Below are 25,273 nucleotides of genomic sequence, written 5' to 3'. Positions count from 1 at the left end.
TCTCATTCTATGGCCTCTATTTCTCAGGAAGGCCATATTCATTGGAAATGTGGACAGCTTCCTTATCCTAAAGTGTCCCTTTACAGTTTTTAATTGTTTTTATCTAACTAACAGGTAACAATTAACATGTAATTTATTTGTAAAAAAAAAAAAAGAAAAAAGTCACTTGTCTGTTTAATCAATATGAAATGAAATACCACATGAATCACCTGTCCAAAAAGTATGTTTTCACACAAATATGAGGTCAAGAGTTTTTAAACCTAATAACAATAGTTATGGTGCACATAATCTCAGGCAAACAAAAACTGAAAATCAATCACACACACATGTGTGTGTGTGTTTGTGTTCCAACAATAGCTAAAAAGATGACATTTTTCACAGTTTAATTCTCTTAGATTTTATCTCATTCAACCCTACACCAGACCACTTTTTACATACACAAAGACAAGCAGACTATGTGAAGTACTCTGTTAACATGCACTCACCTGCTCGTGTTAGGGAGGGGATCGTTCCCAGAGAGAGGGCCCTGTTGAGTCGGCCAGGCAACGAGGAGGGCGGGACCTTTCGTGTTCTGTGGCTTTGTTGGCGGATGAGCAGCTGTGACAGGTTTTGGGGAGGTGTGAGGATGAAGGTAGAGGATCCAGACACAGGTGCAGACAGAGGAGAGTGATTGCTGTAGTATAGCTCAGACGAAAAGCCAGACAGGTACCTGCAACACACCAAGAGCAGAGTCCATCCGCCGCTGAGTTTTACTGGGCAGAGCAAATCACTTTCAGTTACTATTTTGGTGAAACATTGTTTTCTGTTGTACTAAAAGCAGATAACTCCTCTGTGAATAGATTAATTACTGATTGATAGACCTGTATCGGAATCTGCCTCCACAGAGTTCTGTAGAAAACTCCACAGATTTCCATGTCATTAAAGGGATAGTTCACACAAGAATGAAAATTCTCTCATTACTGACTCACCCCTTATGCCCTACCAGAGGTGTATGACTTACTTTCTTCTGCTGAATACAAACTAAGAGGGTTACTGACTGTCCGATTACTAAATCCAATCATTGTTCCCATGAAGAACTATTGATAGACTACAATCTAGTAGACCGTAGTGATGTAGGCTAATGATTTCCATATTGCAGACAGAAATGTAAATACTGAACTCCAAGGTAATTTGACACAACAAGCAACAAAATTTAATATAGCAAATTTGCAAACTTATGAAATCCAATGCCACTAATAAATCGCAATCCACCTCCATTTGCTCAGTAAAGACAGTATTGCTACTGTATGTCATACACATTTCTTTGGTAAAGTTTCTCTAATAGCCTACACAAAAGCACAATAGCTTCCATCTCAAACTTCAATGCAACACCTACATCGAAATTACCAGATATAGTTTCAAAACAAACAGCACACACAGTTCCCATTTTTTCAGCATTTAATTTCACTTTTTGTAATAGGGTTAAATAATACAGGTATAAAAATATTCAACACAACCCAAGCAGACAACAGGAATTACTCCAACATGCTGTTTTACTCAAAACGCAACTCTCCAAAACATTACAAACACAAATCCAAGCTTATGTTTCTGGACGGACACAGTTTCACACAATTCAACAATGCAGTTGTTTGACTTTCACAACTTTGGAGTCATTCAAAAGTCTTGATCTTTTATCAGTTGTACCAGAGAGACAATAGCAACACCAATGTCTTAGCTTTTTTTAATAAAAAGGCAAATGGTTGATGAGAATGAAACCAAGTATTTTAGATTTCAATTTTTAGAATGTTATTCTACATTCAAATTTGAACATGTTCTGGTCCTGCAACAAAGGAAAAGCAATAAAGAACCATAAAGGTACAAAACACATTGTGGCTTCTGATCACTACAAATTTAGTATGAAAACTGGCAAATTCCTATTCATTTGAGATCTTAGTTTCTTATAGATTTAGGGTATTATAATTGCTTACCTAAGCTTTTTAATTGTAAGACCTCAGGTGGTCCAAACCAGACTGAGAAACTGGAATTTGGACAAGCGGTACCAATTTCAAAACTTTCCTTTCTTTCCAATCAATCTTTGACATCACCATGGCATGCACCTTCTGACACAATGTGTACAGATCTGTGACTTTGTCCCATCACATTAAATCCTCTGTGTTGTTTTCAACTCCACTTATCTGCTTACATTTGCTATCATATGAAATCTGTGGATCTCAAGATAACTGCCAACTTACACCAAAAAGGAGGACACTAGGTGAAATGTGAGCAAAAGGCAACAATTACTCAAGCCTGATAAGAGGGAATTGGTAGTCAATGAAAGGATCAAGTATCCTTAAAATAATACAAATAAAGCTTTGGCTGGTTAACCAGTATACATGACTGAGACAATTACATCAATGTCAAGTCTAGATACAATGGCTTATTTACAAAACAAAAAAAACAAAAAACAAAAATCAGCATTTGGGAAGCAAACTATAAACGAGGATATATAAAACAAATTAATATTCAAGATTAAGGATGCCTACAGTCAAATACTATAAAAGCAAGTGAAATGCGCCATTATATTGTATATGAAATGTTAACACTAATGATTAGCCAGTTTACTGCTAATCAATGCATTTTAAAATGTTAAATAGTGTATTAACGGAGCTTTAAAAAGAATCAAATTAGGCACATTTTAACTTTTGGTAATACAAAATATATAAATATTTCAACAAAAGCTTACCTATAAGCCAGAGTCTACAGTATATGTTGAGAGCCTATAGTTTGTCTGAGGTGAACATACTTTTGGGACGCTCTTAACTACCACAACATTTTTATAAGGTGATACACATCTGAGAAAATGTGCTTGAGAAATAGACTTAAGATTGAGAAAGTTGAAAACAGTAACTGTCTATGTCACATCAGTAAGTACTCTGATCACAGCAAAGATGAACTTCCCAGCATATGCTACATACATATAGTTGGGGATTACATTAATGTAAAACTAGAAAAACATTCAATCTATAGTCATTCTTTCACACGTGGCTTTTTAAATTGCAATTAGTGTCTGTGTATAAATAGTCAATGAGTTTGTTAGCTCTCACGTGGATGCGCTGAGCAGGCTAGATACTGAGCCATGGGGAGCAGAACTGTCAAAAGACCTGCGTAACAAGGTAATGGAACTTTGTAAAGATGGAAAAGGATATAAAAAGATATCCAAAGCCTTGAAAATGCCAGTCAGTACTGTTCAATCACTTATTAAGAAGTGGAAAATTCTGCTCTGGAAAAAGACAGTATGGTTGTTTCAAGGAGCATAATACTTGTTGACCCCTCTCCAAACATAGCGCTTACGGTTGTGACCATAAAGCTCTATTTTGGTCTCGTCACTCCAAATTACAGTGTGCCAGAAGCTGTGAGGCGTGTCAAGGTGTTGTCTGGCATATTGTAACTGGGCTTTTTTGTGGCATTGGCTTCTTTCTGGCAGCTCGACCATGCAGCTCATTTTTGTTCAAGTATCATCGTATTGTGCTCCTTGAAACAACCACACCGTCTTTTCCAGAGCAGCCTGTATTTCTCCTGAGGTTACCTGTGGGTTTTTCGTTGTATCCCGAACAATTCTTCTGGCAGTTGTGGCTGAAATCTTTCTTGGTCTACCTGACCTTGGCTTGGTATCAAGAGATCCCCGAAGTTTCCACTTCTTAATAAGTGATTGAACAGAACTGACTGGCATTTTCAAGGCTTTGGATATCTTTTTATATCCTTTTCCATCTTTATTAAGTTCCTTTACCTTGTTACGCAGGTCTTTTGACAGTTTTTTTCTGCTCCCCACGGCTCAGTATCTAGCCTGCTCAGTGCATCCACGTGAGAGCTAACAAACTCATTGACTATTTATATACAAACACTAATTGCAATTTAAAAAGCCACAGGTGTGGGGAAATTAACCTTTAATTGCCATTTAAACCTGTGTGTGTCACCTTGTATGTCTGTAACAAGGCCAAACATTCAAGGGTATGTAAACATTTGATCAGGGCCATTTGGGTGATTTCTGTTATCATTATGATTTAAAAAGGAGCCAAACAACTATGTGATAATAAATGGCTTCATATGATCACCATCCTTAAATAAAAGACAGTTTTTTTGCATGATCAGTCATATTTTCAAAATCAATGCCAACATTTCACAATTTCTGCCAGGGTATGCAAACTTTTGAGCACAACTGTATATACAATATATGATTTATTAAAGGCATGTCTAATCAGTTATCAAAGATCAGTGAAAGAGGCTAAATTAAAGTTCCTCTCAAAATTTATTTCAGAAAATTCAAACAGGCCCAAAGTACTGTTTAAGACAATCGCTTCGGTGCTAAACCCTTCTTCAGTTGCCTGTCCTAATCCATCTCTTGATACCTGTGAGAATTCTTTGATAAAATCCAAGATTTGAAGTCTTCCATTAAGCCCTTAAAATTTGATCCACCATGGGAATACCCGCCGTTCATTTATTTAACTTGCTTTCAACCAGTCTCTTTGGCCCAGCTAATTGATTTAGTTTTAAAGATGAAGTGTTCAAGTTGTACGACAGATGTTATTCCTGCACGTCTGTTCAAAGATGTCTTCGAAACTGTGAGCTCAAATGTGACAGCTATCATAAATAGCTCTCTAGTTAGTGGAGTAGTTCCTACTAGTTTTAAACATGCAGTTGTTCACCCTCTGCTTAAGAAACCTAATCTCGATCCAACTGTGCTCAATAACTACAGGCCTATTTCCAAATTGCCTTTTATGTCAAAGCTCTTGGAGAGCATTGTGTATTCCCAGCTATATTCTTTTTTTAATTCTTTTAATATTTTGGACATGCTCCAGTCTGGATTCAGACCTTTACATAGTACAGAATCCGTGCTGTTGAAGGTCACTAATGATATTTTACTTTCACTGACTCCGGATCAAATGCAGTGTTGGTTTTATTGGATCTTAGCGCTGCATTCGATTCTATTGATCATAATATTTTGTTAAATCGTTTGGAGAGTGTGGTCGGCATTCAGGGTGTGGCCCTGGAGCGGTTGACCTCTTACTAGCGAGAGAGGACCTTCTCTGTGAGCACAGGGAATTTTTCCTCTACATCAGCCCGCTTATCTTGTGGTGTGCCCCAGGAATCCATTTTGGGCCTTTTACTCTTCTCACTCTATATGCTCCCCCTGGGTTCTGTTTTTCAGAAATATAATATTTCTTATCATTGCTAAGCTGACGATTCCAAATTTTATTTACCAGTCAGACTAGAGAGTAGCTGCCCTTTTGAAGTGCTTTTCAAATATCTAGAGGACATCCAACATTGGATGGCAAACAATTTTTGCAGTTAAATGAAGGCAAAACAGAAGTTATTGTTTTAGGCTTTTCCAGGCCCCTTCCTGCCCTTGAAGCACAGTTAGGTTCTCTTCCCTCCAACATTTAAAAGTACGTCAAAAATCTTGGGGTCATTTTTGACATCTTTAATTTTTGACAAACAAATTAATGCCGTTGTTTATTTATTTATAATTTGATGCCTTATCAGCAGCAATGGCTATATTCATGGCAAAAACAACAGTGTTTCAATTTAAATATTGTTTACACTAATTTAACAATTTTGTATTAAAAACAATCAATATACAAAAATACATATAACAATAATAACAATAGTAATAATAGTAATAATAACAATTATATAGAATCTTTCAGTTTAATATATGATAGAAATTCTAAAATTATTCCAGGAGAAACCTTTTTAAAAATGTCCATTAATATATTTTCTGAATAAAAACGTTGTCTAATATCATTTAGAAATGGACATTCTATTAAAATATGTTTTACACAAGAAATTCTTACATAAATCACAAACCGGTTTCTCTTCCCCTTTCAAAAAGTATGAATGAGTGAGTCTTGAGTGACCGATTCGACATTATTTTCAAAATAATAAACTCCTTGAGTTAGTACTGTGTTCACCTCATGTAGTTTGTTATATATGCATTCATTCCATTCTATTTGCCATTTGTTGTGAATGTACAGATTCAAAATGGGCCTTACATCCTCAACAATTCCACTGAATTATATGATTCCTCATTTTCAAGTAGGTAAAACAAATATCTGCCCTTTACCTTTGCATCTTGGAGACAAGCTTCGATTTCGGGAATTTGTACTCTGTCATTTCAAAATCGTTATTCTTTAAAACATTCCGTTTTGTGTTTTCCTTTCTTGATTCGATTTTGTTGATTGAGTTTTTGTACTTTGTTGTATCTTTTTCCCTCTTAAGGACTGGTTGTGCTCATTTGATGATTTTTTGTCTTCCTTGGCTTGGATTTGATTTGTCATTATTTGACTTTGTGTTCCTTGATTCTTCTTTTTGATTAGAAATTCTGTTGCTGACATTTTGTGGTTTCTAGTCTGACAGTCAGTGGTTTGACACTCATGGTTGGTTTCACCACAGAAGCATATGTTTTCCTCAAATTAAAGGATGGGGACTCCTCAACCTTTTTACGTGCTTCAACATAGCTGATCCTTTCAACACATTTTATTCTTTGGATTTCTTTTTCCTTTATCCAAATCGGACATTCTTTTGTTGAAGCTGGGTGATTAGCTGAACAGTTGTTGCATTTTGACGGTCTTCAGCATACTGATTCATGTCCTTCTCCACAGTTGCAGCAGATTGCTTTTCTTTTACAGAAAGCAGAACCATGGCCAAGTTTTTGACAGTTGTAGCATCTCAATGGGTTTGGAATAAAGATATTGACTGGTACACTCACATATCCAATTTGAATCCTCTCTGGAGTTTGGGATTTATTAAAAGTCATAATGTAAGTACCTGTCTTAATTATCTGTTGTTCTTTTTTGATTGTGATCCTCTTGACATTCATTACACCTTGTTGAGTTAATTCTGATGCTATTTCAGCCTCATCCATGTCGTGTAGCTCTCTAGTGCCAGCTAGTTCCAACTTCCCGTCTATGTGAATTCGAAGCCAAAGTATTGTGTTGGATCTGAGTCAGCCGCAGCATACACATTCCTCAAATACCAGGTCCTCGTCCTCCCCAGACACGGGTTGCAACTTACGGCAAAGAAGTCACCCATTTGTCACCTCTTACGATCAGGAAGGGGGTGCTAGGGACCTATTTTACCCTGGGTCCCCACGGGGGTTAATGCCGTTGTTAAGGGAGGTTTCTTTCATCTACAGTTTCTTGCTAAATTAAATAGTTTCTCTCTCAAAAAGGACCTTGAAACGGTGATCCATGCTCTTATTACATCTTGGCTGGATAATTGCAATTCACTATATGTCGGTCTGCCTCAGTCTGCCATATCTCGTCTGCAGTTTGTTCAAAATGCGGCAGCTAGATTTTTAACTGGAATGAAAAAAGGGATTATATTTCCCCTGTATTAGCTTCTCTACACTGGCTTCTAGTTAAGTGCAGAATTGATTTTAAAATGTATGTTTGTGTGTATAAAGCCCTTTTTGGTCTCACACCGAAATACATTAGTGACATTCTCCACACTTCCTCTCCTCTAAGAATGCTAAGATCTGGTAATCAACTTCTTTTATCTGTCCCCAGTTCCCGCTGCAAGTCAAAGGCTGATCGGGATTTTTCGGTTGCTTCTCCAAAACTTTGGAATAGCCTGCCCTTCCACATGAGGTCTGCTCCATCTTTAGCTATTTTTAAATCTGCCCTTAAATCTATTTTTATTAATTGTCTTTTGATACTATTTAACTGATTGTTAACTAATCTTTTATTATATATTTTTTATATGTTTTGTTTATATGTTTGATTTGTAAATTGTACAGCACTTTGGATCAACTACTGTTGTTTTAAAATGTGCTTTATAAATAAAGTTTGATTTGACTTGAATGCCAAGTACTTGGTTAGCTAATTTTTCTGTTTCCTATATGTGAATAATAATATTGCATAAATTCTGTGTTAATGATTATGAAATCAAATTGGTGAAGTCATTACAGGCTTAAGAACCTGAAATTCAGTCGGGCTTGTTAATTATTTAGAAACTATACAAAGAGAAGGGCACAAGGCACAAATATGTGACAAACTCTCTCTATCAAATGCGTTATGTTGTAGCTAGGGTTGCAACGGTAAGAGATTTTCACGGTACGATAACAGTCTCCGAAAATATCATGGTTTCACGGTATATGAAATCAGCTCCATCCCCCATACTCTGAATTAATAGGGAGTAATACACTGATGCCTCATGACCTTTTCCAAAAGCCGCAATCACCTCTCCCAAAGCATCTGCCTCCTCAGGGGGGTGTGTGCTACTCCAAAAATAGTACAAAGCAGGTGGTGCAATTGTAAATACCTATAAAACTGAGGTCTGGGGATCCCAAAATATTGGACCAAGTTTTCAAACAATCTCAACACTCCACTTTCATATAGGTCACCGAGTGTAGCAACCCCCCCTCACAATCCACTCTGGCCAGCAGAAAGGGGACTTGCCAATACACAATCTTGGGTTCTGCCATATGCTCGAGGCAACATTTAAATAAGTGTCCAATTTAAACAATCTGGACACTTTAGTCCATACCGAGTGTAAATGCGAAATAACGGGATGTAACTTTACTTTTCTGATTAGTTTGATAGAGATGCTTTGTAAATGGCAAAATAGGGGCAACAACTGCCTGTTCAATAAAAAACCAGGGAGGGGCTCTCTCAGGTGGAAGTGACCAATGAGCCAAATGTCTGAGACTGAACGCATAGTAATAAAACAAAATCTTGGGTAGGCCTAACCCACCATTGTCAACAGGCCTATGTAACTTATAAAAATGCAATCTGGGAGGTTTACCATTCCAAATGAAGGACTTCGCTACGCTATCAAATTGCTTGAAATAAGAGAGGGGGACATCTACAGGTAGGGACTGTAGCAGGTAGTTAAATTTTGGAATACAATTAATTTTAATAACATTAACCTTTCCAATCATCGATAAATGTAATGAAGCCCACCTGCCCACATCGCTCGAAAATCTTTTTATTAAAGGGTCAAAATTGACACTAACTAAATCAGACAAATTTGCTGGGAATAAAATCCCCAAATACTTAATGCCCTGTTTGGGCCATTGGAAGGCACCCGGATGGAAAGCCGTTACTGGACAGTACGCTGTCAGAGCCAAAGCTTCGGATTTAGACCAATTAACTTTGTATCCTGAGAACTTGGAAAGGAATTAATAATTCTGTAGAGGCAAGGCATAGATCTAGTAGGTTCAGAGACAAATAATAAAATATCATCTGCATAAAGCAGAAGCTTATGCGCCACACCTCCTGCAATCACCCCTGGAAAATCATCCTCCTTTCTTATCGCGGCTGCTAATGGTTCCAGGGCAAGACAGAACAATAAAGGGGAAAGAGGGCAGCCCTGCCGAGTTCCCCTATCCAGAGTAAAATAATCTGAAATTAATCCATCTGTTTGTACCGCTGCTACAGGGTGTTTATAAAGTAACTTAATCCAACCAATAAATGTATTCCCAAACCCATACATTTCCAAAATCTTAAAAAGATAATCCCATTCTACCATATCTAACGCCTTTTCGGCGTCAAGTGAGAAGGCAGCGACCGGAGACTGACCACTCGCCACATAATATTGATGAGACGCCTGATGTTATCAGAAGAGCTACGGCCCCAAATAAACCCCACCTGTTCTATAAGAGATGTCATAACTTTACTTAATCAGTTAGCCAACATTTTTGATAATATTTTTACATCTAGTTGGATCAGGGAGATTGGACGGTAACTTTTACACTCACTTGGATCTTTATCCTTTTTAAGAATCAGACTGATCCGGGCTTGTGTCATGGTTGGAGAAAGCTTTCCATTCTTTAATTATTCAGTATAGACTTCTAACAAAAGTGGAGCCAGTTCTGTAGAATAGGATCTAAAAAATTCAGCGGCAAAACCATCTGGCCCCGGAACCTTGCCAGTAGGTAGGGACTTAATTATCTCGTCAAGCTCCTCCAAGGTTATCTCAGAATCAAGAGAGTTTGTTTGCTCAATCATCAATCTAATGGTTTCGCAAAGTTTCTAATATCTTCATCAGTAGATGAAGATGTGGAACTATAAAGATCAAGATAGAACTCTTTAAAGGTATTATTAATATCAATGGCTGAGGTAAAAATTTCACCACCAGCAGATTTCACTGAGGGAATGATAGAAACAGACTCTCTCTGCTTTATATATCTAGCCAAAAGCTTCCCTGCTTTGTCCCCTGACTCAAAGTATGACTGTCTTGCCCTGAATAACCAAAACTCCACTTTCTGTGACAAAATAGTATTATATCTATATTTCAATTAGGTCAATTCTCTGAGGCCATCAGCTGACATACAGTGCTTCAGCTCTGCCTCTGCACTTTTAATATTCTCTTCCAACTCCACAAGTTCTCGTGCTTCGGATTTTTTGATGAATGAGGCATACTGTATGATCCGACCCCTAAGAACCGCCTTAAGTGCCTCCCAAGCCACAGCCACAGAGGATACTGAGGACCAGTTGGTCTCCATATAAACATTGATTTCAGTCTTTAACATTTGTTGGAAATCAGGATTTTGCAAAAGGGATACATTAAGGTGCCAACTATATGATTTCTTTTTCTCTATATGTGGCATCACCTCTAAACTCACCAGGGCATGATCTGAGACTAAGATATTTCCAATTGAGCAATTAACAACAGATGAAATGAGGGATTTGGATATAAAAAATAAAAAAAATCCATTCTAGAATAAATCTTATGGACTGATGAAAAAAAAATAATCTACCAGATGGGTTCAAAAGTCTCCAAATATCTGTAAAACCAAGATTTTTACACATCCTGTGAAGCGTCAATGTTGCTCTAGGGGGCTTACACACTTTTGCTTCACTATGATCAAGGACTGAGTCCATCAAAAGATTAAGTCTCCTCCCAATATTATATCATGAGGGGTGCCAGCAGCTTGCAACATCCCTTCAAGATCTATAAAAAAGCCCTGATCATCAGCGTTAGGTGCATAAATATTAGCCAAAATCAACCTTTGCCCCTGAATTTCTGCTAAAACAATAATGACTCTTCCTAATTTATCTTTAATCTGTTTGAGACATTTGAATTGTAGATGTTTATTAATCAATATAATGACTCCCCTACTCTTACTTGAGCCAACACTAAAGAAAACATGTCCACCCCATATCTTCCCAAATTTTTCAGCTTCCTGCGGGGAGAGATGCGTTTCTTGAAGAAACACTATGATATTTCTTACGTTTAAGAAAAGTAATAACCTTCCTTCTTTTTATAGGGTGCCCCAACCCATTCACATTCCATGTGGAGAGAGATAGTACACTTATATTAACAACTGACATATTGATATAATAAAAAAAATAAAAAAAATTGTGTGTGAAAAACAAAATTATACAGACCACATTCCCCATTAGTGAAACAATCAACCCCCGAACATCCCCCCGAACAAAACAAACAGAAAAAAGAAAAACGTGCGCATTAACTCCACGCACGAAAGCGCCAACCAGCAACAAACCCTCTAAACTCAAAAGGTCCATGAACGCCCACGAGCCCCCACGACAACTTTACCATCGGATTGCTCAATTTTGCCTCACAAATTTGTGAGGCAAAATTACATAACAGAAAATACTTTGTAGAATAAACCCAGCAAATAGGAAGAATGAACTCAAAGAACGTGTAGATTCATCCACAGAACTGTCTCAAAGATGTGATCTTCCACAAAACTAATTCCAGCCAATATCCGTTCAGAATCCTCAGACAGACAAACGAATGTTTAGTGAGCCAGCTGTTATGAGTTCAGCGGATGACATAATCATTCCAATGTCCCGTAAAAAAAACTCAACAAAACAAACTACAGCCAGGAGGAGGAATAAGCACGAAGAACGAACAGATTAATCCACAGCTGTTCCAAAGGAGTGTTATTCAATAGAACAAGCTCCAGCCCCTAGGCGGAACCAACACAAAAAGAAATAAAACCGGCATCCCAGTTCCCCGGATGGTCGAGTCAATTCACTCGGAGGCCGCATAGAAGTATATACCATGACTTACACAATCCGTCAACTTTATAAAAGACATCCTTTGTGTGAGCATGTAGATATTTTGCGGTCATCCGTAGTGTCCTCTCTCAATCTGTCCGGGAACTTCAATGCAATGTTTCTTTAAGGAAAAGTGTTATTCACAAAACAAGCTCCAGCCGCTCGGCGAAGCCAATGCAAAAAACCCAAAATGTCGCCCAGCTTCCTCAAGAGTAAGTACAGCAAGTCAGACCCACTCACATGAGACACATCCAATGGTTTACTCAGACATTGATTCTATAATAGATCTATTCTGATTTGGACATGTAAATACTTTGCGACCAACCTTCGTTTCTATTCTCAGTTTGGCCAGAAACATCAGAGCAAACGAGATCTTTTTCTGATGTAAGAGTTTCTTACATTCCTCGAACAAATCGCGTTTCTCTTGTCGAACTCGCAAAGTCCAGGAACAAGAAAATATTATGGTTCTTCCAAGAAAGCTTCCCTTTGCTCCTCGCCTGGCGCAACACAAGATCTTTATCGGATGATCTCAGGAATCTGGCCAGAATCGGCTGGGGCCTTCCTCCCTCAGCAGATCTGTGAGCCGGGACTCTGTGAGCTTGCTCGATTTCCAGCTTGTGGCCTGTTATGTTGAGCAGACTCGGGAAAAGCTTGTCTAGGAATTTCACCATATCTCTGACCTCCTCATGCTCAGGAATTCCAACAATTCAAACGTTATTCCTGCGGCTTCTATTCTCAAGATCTTCAAGCTTTTCAAGGAGATGTTCCAAATCAACTTTGGTCACGGGCGGATTAGCGGTTAATTCCCTCTCCGAAGATTCCAAAAAAATCGATTTGTTTTTCAACATCAGTCACTCTTGTACCTAACTCGGAGAATTTTATTTCCATCGCCGTAATCGATCGCCGTATTACAGTGAGATCCTCCAAGTCAGCAAGAATCTTCGTCAACATCACCGACATGTTGGACAACGGACGCTGGATCTCCTCTCCCGCCGCGCCATCCAAATCGAGTCCCGGGTCTGTAGGCCTGTCGGGGCTTTCATCCTGAACACGTAAGTGTCATTATGTTTTAATGTCTCCCGAGCCCGAGGATTTTGACTTCTTTGCCATGTTTTGCAGCAAAGGGCAAATGTGTAACTGGGTGTATCAAAATTCACCAGATTATAACATGAAAATAATCGAAAATTCAGCAAAGTGCGCAGAGCTTGTCGCTCACACGTCTGCTCCTTGCATGGCGTCACGTGACCCCAAACAGTATGTTGTATTGAAAAATTAGATTGGTCTATGTCAAATCAGGGGCACTTTGACAAGAATTAAACTACAAAACAGAAAGCACACAATAAACTTTCTTGTTCTATTACTTCACCTTGAGCAAGACCATCAAGGCAAGAATCAAGCACCCTAACCATCTTTGATTAAAAGCATGGTGATTCAAAGGCCAATATAAACTATAGCAGATATCTTAAAGGTCATGGAGGTTTATATTGGAGTGTATTAATTTGTTAGGAAAGCTGGGAAGAAATGATCCAATTTGAGAAAAATGAAACCCTTGATCTTATATGTCCCAAAAGGGTCCTCTCTTAAGTATCCCATAAAATAGTGTCACTGTTCAGATTCTAACCTGCGAACTCTGGCTCTTCTCTGACTCGTAGATTTGCGTGTTGCCACAGCAGTAGTGAATCCCACCAGACAACACACAGATATGATGCCAAATTTGACCGTTTCCAACCAGTCTGGGATGTCTGTCTTCAGGTAAAATTCAGCCAGGTAGAAGCCTATCACCAGGAGCCACAGCACCGAGGCCACTGCATCAATCCTCCTTGAAAAGAAAAAAACGAAAAATGTATTTATCTAATCATTTTAGGTAACATTCACATTCTAAGGCCAGAAACATACACCTATGCGCAAGCTCGATTTAACTTGTTGCATTCCGAAAATGCATCAAAACGCAATCCATTAAGCAACACTAGTATACATTGCATTTTAAGTGTTGCCACAAGGGGTGCTACAGTGCATTAGCAGTCAGTTTTCTCTTTCAGGTCAGCTAGTATTGCGAAGCAACATTTTGAAGAGAATCTTCAAAGTTAGACTGTATAAACACGTTTATAGCTACTATAAATAAAAAAAGCTCTGTTCACACTGACAGTGACTACTGTCTCTGCATCAGTGTATCACATGCAATTATATGCAGTGAATCCCAGTCTGCACTGGTAGTTGGTAGTTGTTAGGGCTGTCAAAATGGCTGAAAAAAATAAAATAATAATTCAAATTTTCAAATCAAGTTATATTAGAATTTTAAAGACATTTCAGGTAGGGTAAAAAGCCTCCTACATCCACTGTTACAATACAAACCAAACAGAACCATGTTTTAGCTATTGTTTATTGCAAAGAACATGCAGTATCTGGCTGTTAACAAAAGTGCATAAAATTATACATTTAAAAGATTTCATATTCATATACAGTTCATATTCTCAGATCTTCAGTAAAAAAGTAAAACAAGAAAAGAAACACTTTAGTGTGTTAAATTAGTGTTGCACAGTAGCCTATACTGTTGCCATGGCACTACCACGGACTCAAGATCACAATGCCGGTGGTAACACATTGTTTTTCATTAAATACAGTTGTATGTATGTACCTAATGCTTATGCAGCGAGCCATTGATAAGAGAGCAAGACTCAATTGCGAAGACCTTCATCTAAGGGGCCAGTCACTCTGAATGCCTCTTTGAGTCCGTCTTTTTCTATGTTAGCATGCACTACACGGAGTCTTTGACCATGATAAAAAAAAAAATATTTTACAGCCTTAGTAGTCTTCACTTCACTACTCATTTGCATAAAGTTGAACTCTACTAAACTATGTTGCATCACCAAAGGTGGCTGTCACTCATGTTGCTGGAAATCACCAATTCTCACTGAAAATGTGTGACTTTCATTTGCTTAAGCGCTGCAAATCGCTGTCAGTGTGAACGCTCCACCGCCACCATTGAACTCTGCTTAACTTCGTCGTATCGCCAATGGATGCTCTTATGTTGCCAGAAATTGCCAATTCTAATTGAAAATGATAAATTCTGGATGCTTTGTCGGTGCCAGTGTGAACGCTCTTTAACATATGGTTTATTAACATACACTCTCTATCGCCTCCTTGAGTAATGAGGTTCGTTACTGCCACAGTTACTTAAAAACATGCATAAGTTTGTACAACAGGACAGTGCACTTGCAATGCATTGGCCAGGCATTTGCATCAGCATTCTATGTTTCTGACCTAAGAAGTGCTAAATGAGAATACATTGTACTGGAAAAGTGTAAGTGGTTCACCTGACAGGTCCAGACATTAAGACAGCTGTGATGCAAGTCAGGAAACCAACAGAGGCCACAGCCATCTGGTTATCACTTCCAGACTTCCACACTAGCATGGTGTTCTTCACGGCCTCTTCTGGTAGAAGACCCACAAAATTGGCCCACATCTTGGTGCTCTCATTGGCCTTGGTTTCGCTGCCATTTTTAAGGGGGTTTTTGGGCGGGGTAACTCCTCCGCTTAAGGGCTGCATGACCTTGAATGACACCTCTGGATCTCCAGATCCAGACAAAGCAACAGCTACCAAGAAGGCACAGGTGAAAAAGGCAAGGACTCGAGGGAAGATCGACCAGGCTGGTGTGGTGAGGGTGTAGGTGTTCTGTCCAAAAGAAAAATGGAAGATTACCTGATACAGGACCAGAAGAGCACTTGATAGTTGCATGCCAAGCCTGATTAAAACCTCAACAAGAATCAACAGTAGCTGTACAATGAAATACTTAGGACACAAAAGCAGCAAGAGAGAACAGGTCTTTTCTTATCTCTGGCATTCACTTACATCCATCTATCTGTGATTTAAGAAAACAGTAGTAACAGATTGGTCATTAATCACACTTTTTACACGCTACACACGCAAACTAAGTTGTTGTAAAATTGCAGGTTATCTGGGCAACTTATCTGAATTCAGTACATATTTCATGTCAATCCCTTGGCACCTAATCAAGCCTCTAGTATCACTGAATCAAATTGACTTCAGAGTCGTATAAAAGAGGAACTTGCTCTATTTTTCATGTCAAGTCAAGTCCAATGGCAGGAACTAAACAATGTCAAATCAAATCAAAATCAAAATCACATTTATTGTCACACAGCCATATACACAAGTGCAATGGTGTGTGAAATTCTTGGGTGCAGTTCCGATCAATATAGCAGTCGTGAAAGTGATGAGACATATACCAATTTACAATAACATCAAATTAACACAACACAATTTAAAGTCTAATATACACATAATTACACACAACAATATACAAATAATAACATACACTGTACAGTATACAATACGCACAATATAGATACACATTATTCAATAAAAATAAAAAAAAGTATATATAGTAGTATATATAGATGTACAGTAGGCTGTATTGTACTGTATTGACATTCAGGCTGTCGGCTGATAGTAAGTTGTTAAGAGAGAATATATATAATAATATAATTTATGACAGTCCGGTGTGAGATATAAGAGTAATAAAGTGCAGTGCTGATGTATTTTGATTGTGGGAGATCAAGAATTCAAAAGTCTGATTGCTTGGGGGAAGAAGCTATCATGGAGTCGGCTGGTGCGGGTCCTGGTGCTGCAATATCGCCTGCCTGATGGTAGCAGTGAGAACAGCCCATGGCTCGGGTGGCTGGAGTCTCTGATGATCCTCCGAGCTTTTTTCACACACCGCCTTGTATATATTTCCTGGAGGGAGGGAAGCTCACCTCCGATGATGAGTCTGGCAGTTCGCACCACCTTTTGCAGTGCTTTGCGGTTGTGGGCTGTGCTATTGCCGTACCAGGTGGAGATGCAGCCAGTCAGGATGCTCAATACAGTGCAGGTGTAGAACCGTGTGAGGATGTGGCGGTTCATTCCAAACTTCCTCAGCCGTCTCAGGAAGAAGAGGCGCTGATGAGCCTTCTTCACAACGACTTCAGTGTGGATGGACCATGTGAGTTCCTCAGTGATGTGGACACCCAGGAACTTGAAGCTGCTGACTCTCTCCACTGGTGCTCCATTGATGGTGATGGGACTGTGTTCTCTGTCTTTTCTTCTGAAGTCCACCACAAGCTCCTTTGTCTTACTGACGTTGAGGGAGAGGTTATGCTCCTGACACCAGTGTGCCAGAGTGTGCACCTCCTCTCTGTAGGCTGTTTCATCATTGTCAGTGATCAGACCTACCACCGTCGTGTCATCAGCTAACTTGATGGCATTGGAGCTATGTGTTGCCACACAATCATGTGCGTACAGGGAATACAGGAGTGGGCTGAGAACACAGCCCTGTGGGGCTCCAGTGTTGAGGGTCAGTGATGAGGAGATGTTGCTGCCTATTCTAACCACCTGGCGTCTGCTTGACAGGAAGTCCAGGATCCAGCTGCGCAGCGAGCTGTTTAAGCCAAGAGCCCGGAGTTTCTCATCTAGCTTGGAGGGCACTATAGTGTTGAATGCTGAGCTGTAGTTTACAAACAGCATTCTCACATAAGTGTTTTTTTTTTCCAGGTGGGAGAGAGCAGTGTGTAGTGTAGATGTAATGGCATCATCAGTGGAGCGGTTGTTGCGGTAAGCAAACTGCAATGGGTCAAGAGAGAGAGGCAGCACAGAGCAGATGTAATCTCTGATTAGTCTCCCAAAGCATTTGCCAATGATGGGGGTCAGAGCAACAGGACGCCAGTCATTTAAGCAAGTTATTTTTGATTGCTTTGGAACAGGCACAATGGTAGATGTTTTAAAGCATGTGGGGACTACAGACAAAGAGAGGGAAAGGTTGAAAATGTCTGTAAAAACACTAGCCAGCTGGTTCGCTCATGCTCTGATGACGCGGCCCGGAATGCCGTCTGGGCCGTCGGAAGGCTCGGGTTACATCCGCTACAGAGACGGAGAGTGAACTCACCTCTGTAGCTTCGGCCGCGAGAGCTCTCTCCGCGAGGGCGGTGTTATTTCCCTCAAAACGAGCATAAAAAGTATTTAGCTCATTCGGGAGAGAGGCAGCGGTGTTCATGGCGGAGTTTTTATTCCCTTTAAAGTCCGTGATGATGTTAATTCCCTGCCACATGCTTCTACAGTTGGTGGTGTTAAACTGTCCTTCAATCTTGTTCCTGTACTGGCGTTTTGCTGTTTTTCGGAGGGCATAACTGGCTTGTTTATGCTCCTCCGCGTTCCCGGAATTTAAAGCGGAGGTCCGCACATTAAGTGCCGCGCGAACATCGCTATTTATCCATGGCTTCTGGTTCGGATAGATCCGTGTTGTTCTGGTCGGAACGACGTCCTCCGTGCACTTTTTGATGAAACACATTACGCTATCAGCGTAAACCTCGATGTCGTCATCAGAGGCGGACTGGAACATCTCCCAGTCCGTATGATCAAAACAGTCCTGTAGCATAGAGTCTGATTGGTCCGACCAGCACTGGATCGTTCTGAGGGTGGGTGCTTCCTGTTTCAGTTTCTGCCTGTAAGCGGGCAGAAGCAGAATGGAAGAGTGGTCCGATTTGCCAAATGGTGGGCGGGGGAGGGATTTGTAGCCATCCCGGAAGGGAGAGTAGCAATGGTCCAAAACCCTGTCCCCTCGTGTGTTGAAACTAATGTGCTGGTGGTATTTTGGTGCGACTGATTTGAAACTGGCTTTATTAAAGTCCCCGGTCACAATGAACGTGGCCTCAGGGTGCGCGGTTTCCTGCTCACTTATACTCCCATACAGTTCCTTGAGTGCCCGGTCTGTGTCGGCTTGTGGCGGGATGTACACAGCAGTGATAATGACCACTGTGAATTCCCTCAGTAGCCAGAATGGTCAACACAGAAGCATGAGAAATTCCAGATCAGGAGAGCAGAAAGACTTGATAGAATGTACGTTCCTCTGATCACACCAGGATTTGTTGATCATAAAACATACACCACCACCACCTCTGCTTTTACCTGAGAGGTCTTTCGCTCTGTCCGCTCAGTGCACGGAGAACCCCGCGGGTTCAATGGCTGAGTCTGGAATCTCCACAGACATCCAAGTTTCTGTAAGGCAGACAATGCAGCAGTCCCTCGTCTCTCGTTGGAAAGAGATCTGCGCTTTCAGCTCGCAGAGCTTGTTATCCAGAGACTGAACATTTGCCAGTAGAATACTGGGTAGCTGGGGTCGATTTGTGCGGCGTCTTACTCTGATGAGAACGCCGGCTCCATTTCCCCTTTTCCTCCTGCGTTTCCGCGGCCGTGCAGCCCAGACAAAGGGCTCCGCTTGCGTGTTTGTAAACAGCGGGTCGGCATTGAGGAATCTGAAGTCCAGTTACGGTGTGAAATTGCTGAACCAATGTCCAAAAGTGTTTGTCTGTCGTAGACAATAAGGCAGACAACATCCAAGACAAAAAACATAAGAACTGTGAACAAAACAAACAAACACTACCATGTTGTGTCGGAGCTCACAACGCAGCCGCCATACTCTGCGCAATCTTGAGTCCAATGTGGTCTTAAAGGGATATTTCAGCCAAAAATGAAAATTCTGTCACTATTATTTATTTACCCTCCTGACTTCAAGTTTTGGTCTGTTTGGTCTTACACAAATGTATCGTATGACTTCAGAGGACTCAGAAAATACCACACAAGTCATATGACCCACTTTTAAAGGTGCTTTTTGTGTCATTTGAACTTAACAGCCCGAGTCCCTAATCACTTTCATTGTATGAAAAAAGTGGCCATGATGTTATTACAATGTCCATGTTCTATGGAAGTTTGGAATGACATGAGGGCGAGTAAATGGACATAATTTTCCTTTTTGGCTGTACTAATGCTTTGAAGCAAATATGCCAAATATATAGTGAAAATCACCTTAACGAAAGCCTTATCAGCATCCCAACTACGTTTGAGTTGGTGATTGAAGAGCAGAGCTCGCAGCTGTCGGTTCTGATGTTTTATATAGTACTCCACTGCAGACTGGCATGGCCTGCACAACTTGTAGGTCTGCTCGAGGTGATGCTTATACACCTCGATCTCTTCATCATAGTTTTCCTGCCAAGGTGATGAACATATCAGATTTAATGTTACTGGTTGCATGTCTGTTACTTATTAAGCTGGTGTCTTTCATCACAGGCATGGTAAGTTGAAGTAAACTTGGAGTAAACTCAAAACAAAATGGTTAAGAGCAGGACAGTGCTTTAGATGTTCCTACCATCAAAAAACAGATTTATGACAGATTCATAGATGCCTTTTGCATGTTGTATTTAAACAATCGATTTAGTCTCAAAATCGTAAAAATAGCATGACAGAAGTTGATGTACACTGTACAATAAAACCAAAATCAATTCACAACCCCTCATAATTATGCAAATAAATGGGTCGGTTTTAAACCTACATCATCCCTGGGGATGAACGAGGCCAGCTGCTTAATCTTGAGCATCTGGTTGTTGTTGCACTTCCTGCACAAAAGCATCTGGCAGTTGACCCACTGCAGAGTTTTAGGTGACTCAGAAACGCCAGCCGAAACTCCATGGTTGAGATGCTCCATGTATTGAGCAGGGATGGGTTTGTTGTAATCCCCATTCTACAGATCAAAAACATATCAACATCAAATTCAAAGCATCAATTGCTGGCCACAGACCCAATGCACTCACATGCTTGGTCACATAAATGTATAGCACGTCTAAACACTGCATCAATATTAGTGCCCAACCGATATATCGGTCGGCAGATATTATCGGCCGATATTAGCCTTTCACCGATATATCGGTATCGGCATACAGGTGCATCTCAATAAATTAGAATGTCGTGGAAAAGTTCATTTATTTCAGTAATTCAACTGAAATTGTGAAACTCGTGTGTTAAATAAATTCAGTGCACACAGACTGAAGTAGTTTAAGTCTTTGGTTCTTTTAATTGTGATGATTTTGGCTCACAGTTAACAAAAACCCACCAATTCACTATCTCAAAAAATTAGAATACATCATAAGACCAATAAAAAAAACACTTTTAATGAATTGTTGGCCTTCTGGAAAGTATGTTCATTTACTGTATATGTACTCAATACTTGGTAGGGGCTCCTTTTGCTTTAATTACTGCCTCAATTCGGCGTGGCATGGAGGTGATCAGTTTGTGGCACTGCTGAGGTGGTATGGAAGCCCAGGTTTCTTTGACAGTGGCCTTCAGCTCATCTGCATTTTTTGGTCTCTTGTTTCTCATTTTCCTCTTGCCAATACCCCATAGATTCTCTATGGGGTTCAGGTCTGGTGAGTTTGCTGGCCAGTCAAGCACACCAACACCATGGTCATTTAACCAACTTTTGGTGCTTTTGGCAGTGTGGGCAGGTGCCAAATCCTGCTGGAAAATGAAATCAGCATCTTTAAAAAGCTGGTCAGCAGAAGGAAGCATGAAGTGCTCCAAAATTTCTTGGTAAACGGGTGCAGTGACTTTGGTTTTCAAAAAACACAATGGACCAACACCAGCAGACGACATTGCACCCCAAATCATCACAGACTGTGGAAACTTAACACTGGACTTCAAGCAACTTGGGCTATGAGCTTCTCCACCCTTCCTCCAGACTCTAGGACCTTGGTTTCCAAATGAAAACAAAACCTGCTCTCATCTGAAAAGAGGACTTTGGACCACTGGGCAACAGTCCAGTTCTTCTTCTCCTTAGCCCAGGTAAGACGCCTCTGACGTTGTCTGTGGTTCAGGAGTGGCTTAACAAGAGAAATACAACAACTGTAGCCAAATTCCTTGACACGTCTGTGTGTGGTGGCTCTTGATGCCTTGACCCCAGCCTCAGTCCATTCCTTGTGAAGTTCACCCAAATTCTTGAATCGATTTTGCTTGACAATCCTCATAAGGCTGCGGTTCTCTCGGTTGGTTGTGCATCTTTTTCTTCCACACTTTTTCCTTCCACTCAACTTTCTGTTAATATGCTGGGATACAGCACTCTGTGAACAGCCAGCTTCTTTGGCAATGAATGTTTGTGGCTTACCCTCCTTGTGAAGGGTGTCAATGATTGTCTTCTGGACAACTGTCAGATCAGCAGTCTTCCCCATGATTGTGTAGCCTAGTGAACCAAACTGAGAGACCATTTTGAAGGCTCAGGAAACTTTTGCAGGTGTTTTGAGTTGATTAGCTGATTGGCATGTCACCATATTCTAATTTTTTGAGATAGTGAATTGGTGGGTTTTTGTTAAATGTGAGCCAAAATCATCACAATTAAAAGAACCAAAGACTTAAACTACTTCAGTCTGTGTGCACTGAATTTATTTAATACACGAGTTTCACAATTTGAGTTGAATTACTGAAATAAATGAACTTTTCCACGACATTCTAATTTATTGAGATGCACCTGTATATTTTACCAATATGCGCTGATATGAAAACTTTTTTTCAGAACGTATAATAAAGAAAACAATGCTTTAGAATTGGTGTCATTATGTCGTTTGTTCAGCTGAGCACGCTCCAACTCCATTGTTTACAGAGCTGACTCTGAGCTGACGGTGGGTCTGCAGAAAGGGCGGAGTTGAGCTGTGTCGGTAAGTTGCTAACTAGTTTGTGAAATACATACTGGAAAGTTAATAAACAATGACCCCATAATTTTCCCTATTACTAATATAACGTTAACCCTGTCCCTGACAACCATGTCACTCATGTCTGTTTGCTGTTAGCCAGCTCTAGTTTGTCAGTGCAATCAGTAATGTAGCAGATTGAAAGGTAATCAGAGCATGTTTTTGCAGCTCAGCAGACAACGGTGCGGTGGTGGATTGTGTCTGAGTGTTGATTTCACACTATGTTATTACCTAGTTGGTGAGACACAATGCTGGAAATTAAAATAAACGTCCGTCTTCTACTCTCCGTGACAACGAGCTTATAGCTAACTAGCTAATCACATAGCTACTTTCACTGCTTGCAGCTGAGAGGGAGCTAATGTGTAAACATGTATTCACCAAACTGTTTTGTTCAGGATTCACAGTTTGATACTCCCTTCAGCTGAACAATTCCAGTCGTGTCATTTATAAAATGTAATATTTAAAAGTCTGGTTTTCCACAGTTGAAAGTTTCCCCTGAACTTGTATAGCAGAATACGGTGTAACACCACTGCCGCTGTTTATCTTGACTCAGCAGTATTAATATAGTCAACATTTGACTGATAATAAACAGTAATACTGATGTTTATTAAGCTATTCATTTTTATTCATTCTTAATTTTAATAGTCAGCAGTTGACTGACACTAAACAGTAATACTGATGTTTATTTAGCTATTTATTTTATTTTTATTTATTCTTTATTTTGATGGTCAACATTTGACTGATACTAAACAGTAATACTGATGTTTATTTAGCTATTTGTTTTATTTGTATTTATTCTTTATTTAAATGGTCAGCAACTGACTGATACTAAACATACATTACTGATGTTTATTAAGCTATTTATTGTATTTTTTATTCATTCTTTATTTTCTCAGTGTTCATTTCTAGAATTTGTTGACAATGTATATTAATAATGTCAAATATTCTTTGATAAAAATATTTGTTTATGAAAGCAGCCTTCAGTACCTTTGCATAGTCATATCTGTGCAAAATCTACATACGAAAGGTCTGTTTTAATTCTAGCTCAAAAATTAACTATTTCGGCCACCATATCGGTAATCAGTGAATTTTCCCTCTCTAAAATCCCATATCGGTCGGGCTCTAATCAACATACAGTATTGTATTGTAACACGAGCAGAACAAAACTGTGTGTAAATTGTTTATGAACCCCTTCATATGTAAATTGCCCAATGAAATCTTATGAATAATGCCCATTATCAGACACATATAACAACAAATATACTGTATCTCCCATCATTTTGGATGCAATCAATACCTCTTGAAACCCATTATACTGTTCACAGTATGGGCAATCCCAACAGTTTCTGTTCCCATATGGTACCACTGTGTCCTGATTGCAGAACCAACAATTCACTTTGACATGAGTTGGTTTCTTCCTGTAGAATTAAAACAAGAATTGTGAAGATCAGTCTTAGAAGTGCTACACATCAATACCTATCAATAGCAGGATATAACCGCAGTGCAATTCTTTCATTAGCTTGACCTGACAGTCTAGTTTTTGGCTGCATTCCTTTCGATGTGATATGCTGAAAAACATGATTTAATTCATATTTATGTATCCTCTAGCTTTTAATCTAATCTATCGAGTAAATAAACTACTCAATCAATCAATGTCTTTTATTAATTGGGATTTGAAACTGACTACCTAACAGTAGTATGAAACTATTTACAAGCGGATAAGAGTTTGATTACATGGATAAATTCAGTCTGTGAGAATATAAACAATGGCAACATGATTGGATGCATAAAAAATATGATTCATCAACCATAACAAGTGATGACATGTTTTCTATTAGTTAGAAATTTGAAGGAACTAGATTCCAGGAAATTATGTATTTTTTCCATAATGAATGGTGTAGCCTAATTGCCAGATAAAGTGGCAGTCTAGACAAAATATGATTAATTCACATATAATTAGAGCATGAAAACTTATCAAAGCTGGGATCTTATATTAATATACATGCTTTTAGTCTAGCTTTAGGAAATGCGTGGTATAAGCTAATTTCTGACAGTAGTGACATTTAAGACATGTAGAAATATTATATAACATAGTAATATAATAAAATATTTACTGGGAATTTCTATTACTAACTTGGTATTAACCAATACCATAATAGAATATAATAGAAATAAATATTTTAAAAGCTTTTAAACATTTTACATTAATTTGTGTTATAATTCTATAGTAAAAACAATAACTATAATAGCTATGCTATATTATATACTAACTATGGGTACCATTATGAATTTGTGTACGTTTTTAAGCACTTCAAATATGAAGGGAAAACTCGCGCGCCTATTTAGAAAGCGCGCGCCCGCATTCACAGGCTGCGTATGCGAAGGGAGGGCAATAACTTTTACATGAAAATTCTCCTGCACGTTATTGAAAGGAGGTCAGGAAAAGCGTTTTGTTAATTGTGATGCACTCCAGAGTCGTAGCAAGCTACACATGTCTGTTCTGCGAGGCCCAGCGACATTTTATGGGCAGGGACACTATACCTGGTTGTAAGTTTGTAGATCAGCGCTCCGACGCCACCGACTATTAATGGCGGGTATTGTAGTAACATCTGGTTAAAGGCCTCCATTGCAAAATGGGATATTGACAGTAGTGTTTTTAATAAGAAAGCTGGAGTCGTGCATGTGGCAACAGAGTCCACGTGCAG

General features: G+C 39.4%; 1 protein-coding gene across 2 annotated transcripts in view; it reads right to left on the bottom strand.

The window, feature by feature from the left end:
* The window catches only part of LOC127419768 (transmembrane protein 201-like), a 36,548-nt gene extending 11,275 nt beyond the window's left edge, over positions 1–25,273 (bottom strand). The window contains exons 1-7 of one of the 2 annotated variants that reach the window (XM_051661477.1): positions 25,110–25,273; positions 23,866–23,986; positions 20,384–20,572; positions 19,861–20,040; positions 15,320–15,678; positions 13,627–13,824; positions 486–709 (exon numbers count right to left, since the gene is read on the bottom strand). In XM_051661477.1, the coding sequence (XP_051517437.1) occupies positions 486–709; positions 13,627–13,824; positions 15,320–15,678; positions 19,861–20,040; positions 20,384–20,572; positions 23,866–23,986; positions 25,110–25,195 (1,357 nt within the window). In that variant the 5' untranslated portion in view covers positions 25,196–25,273. The remainder of the gene's footprint in view (positions 1–485; positions 710–13,626; positions 13,825–15,319; positions 15,679–19,860; positions 20,041–20,383; positions 20,573–23,865; positions 23,987–25,109) is intronic. The other variant, XM_051661478.1, reaches the window with a different exon arrangement.

This window comes from Myxocyprinus asiaticus, chromosome 29, assembly GCF_019703515.2.
Source record: "Myxocyprinus asiaticus isolate MX2 ecotype Aquarium Trade chromosome 29, UBuf_Myxa_2, whole genome shotgun sequence".
Taxonomy (NCBI): domain Eukaryota; kingdom Metazoa; phylum Chordata; class Actinopteri; order Cypriniformes; family Catostomidae; genus Myxocyprinus; species Myxocyprinus asiaticus.
Note: the sequence above shows the minus strand (reverse complement) of the source record. Positions and strands in the feature narration are given on the sequence as shown.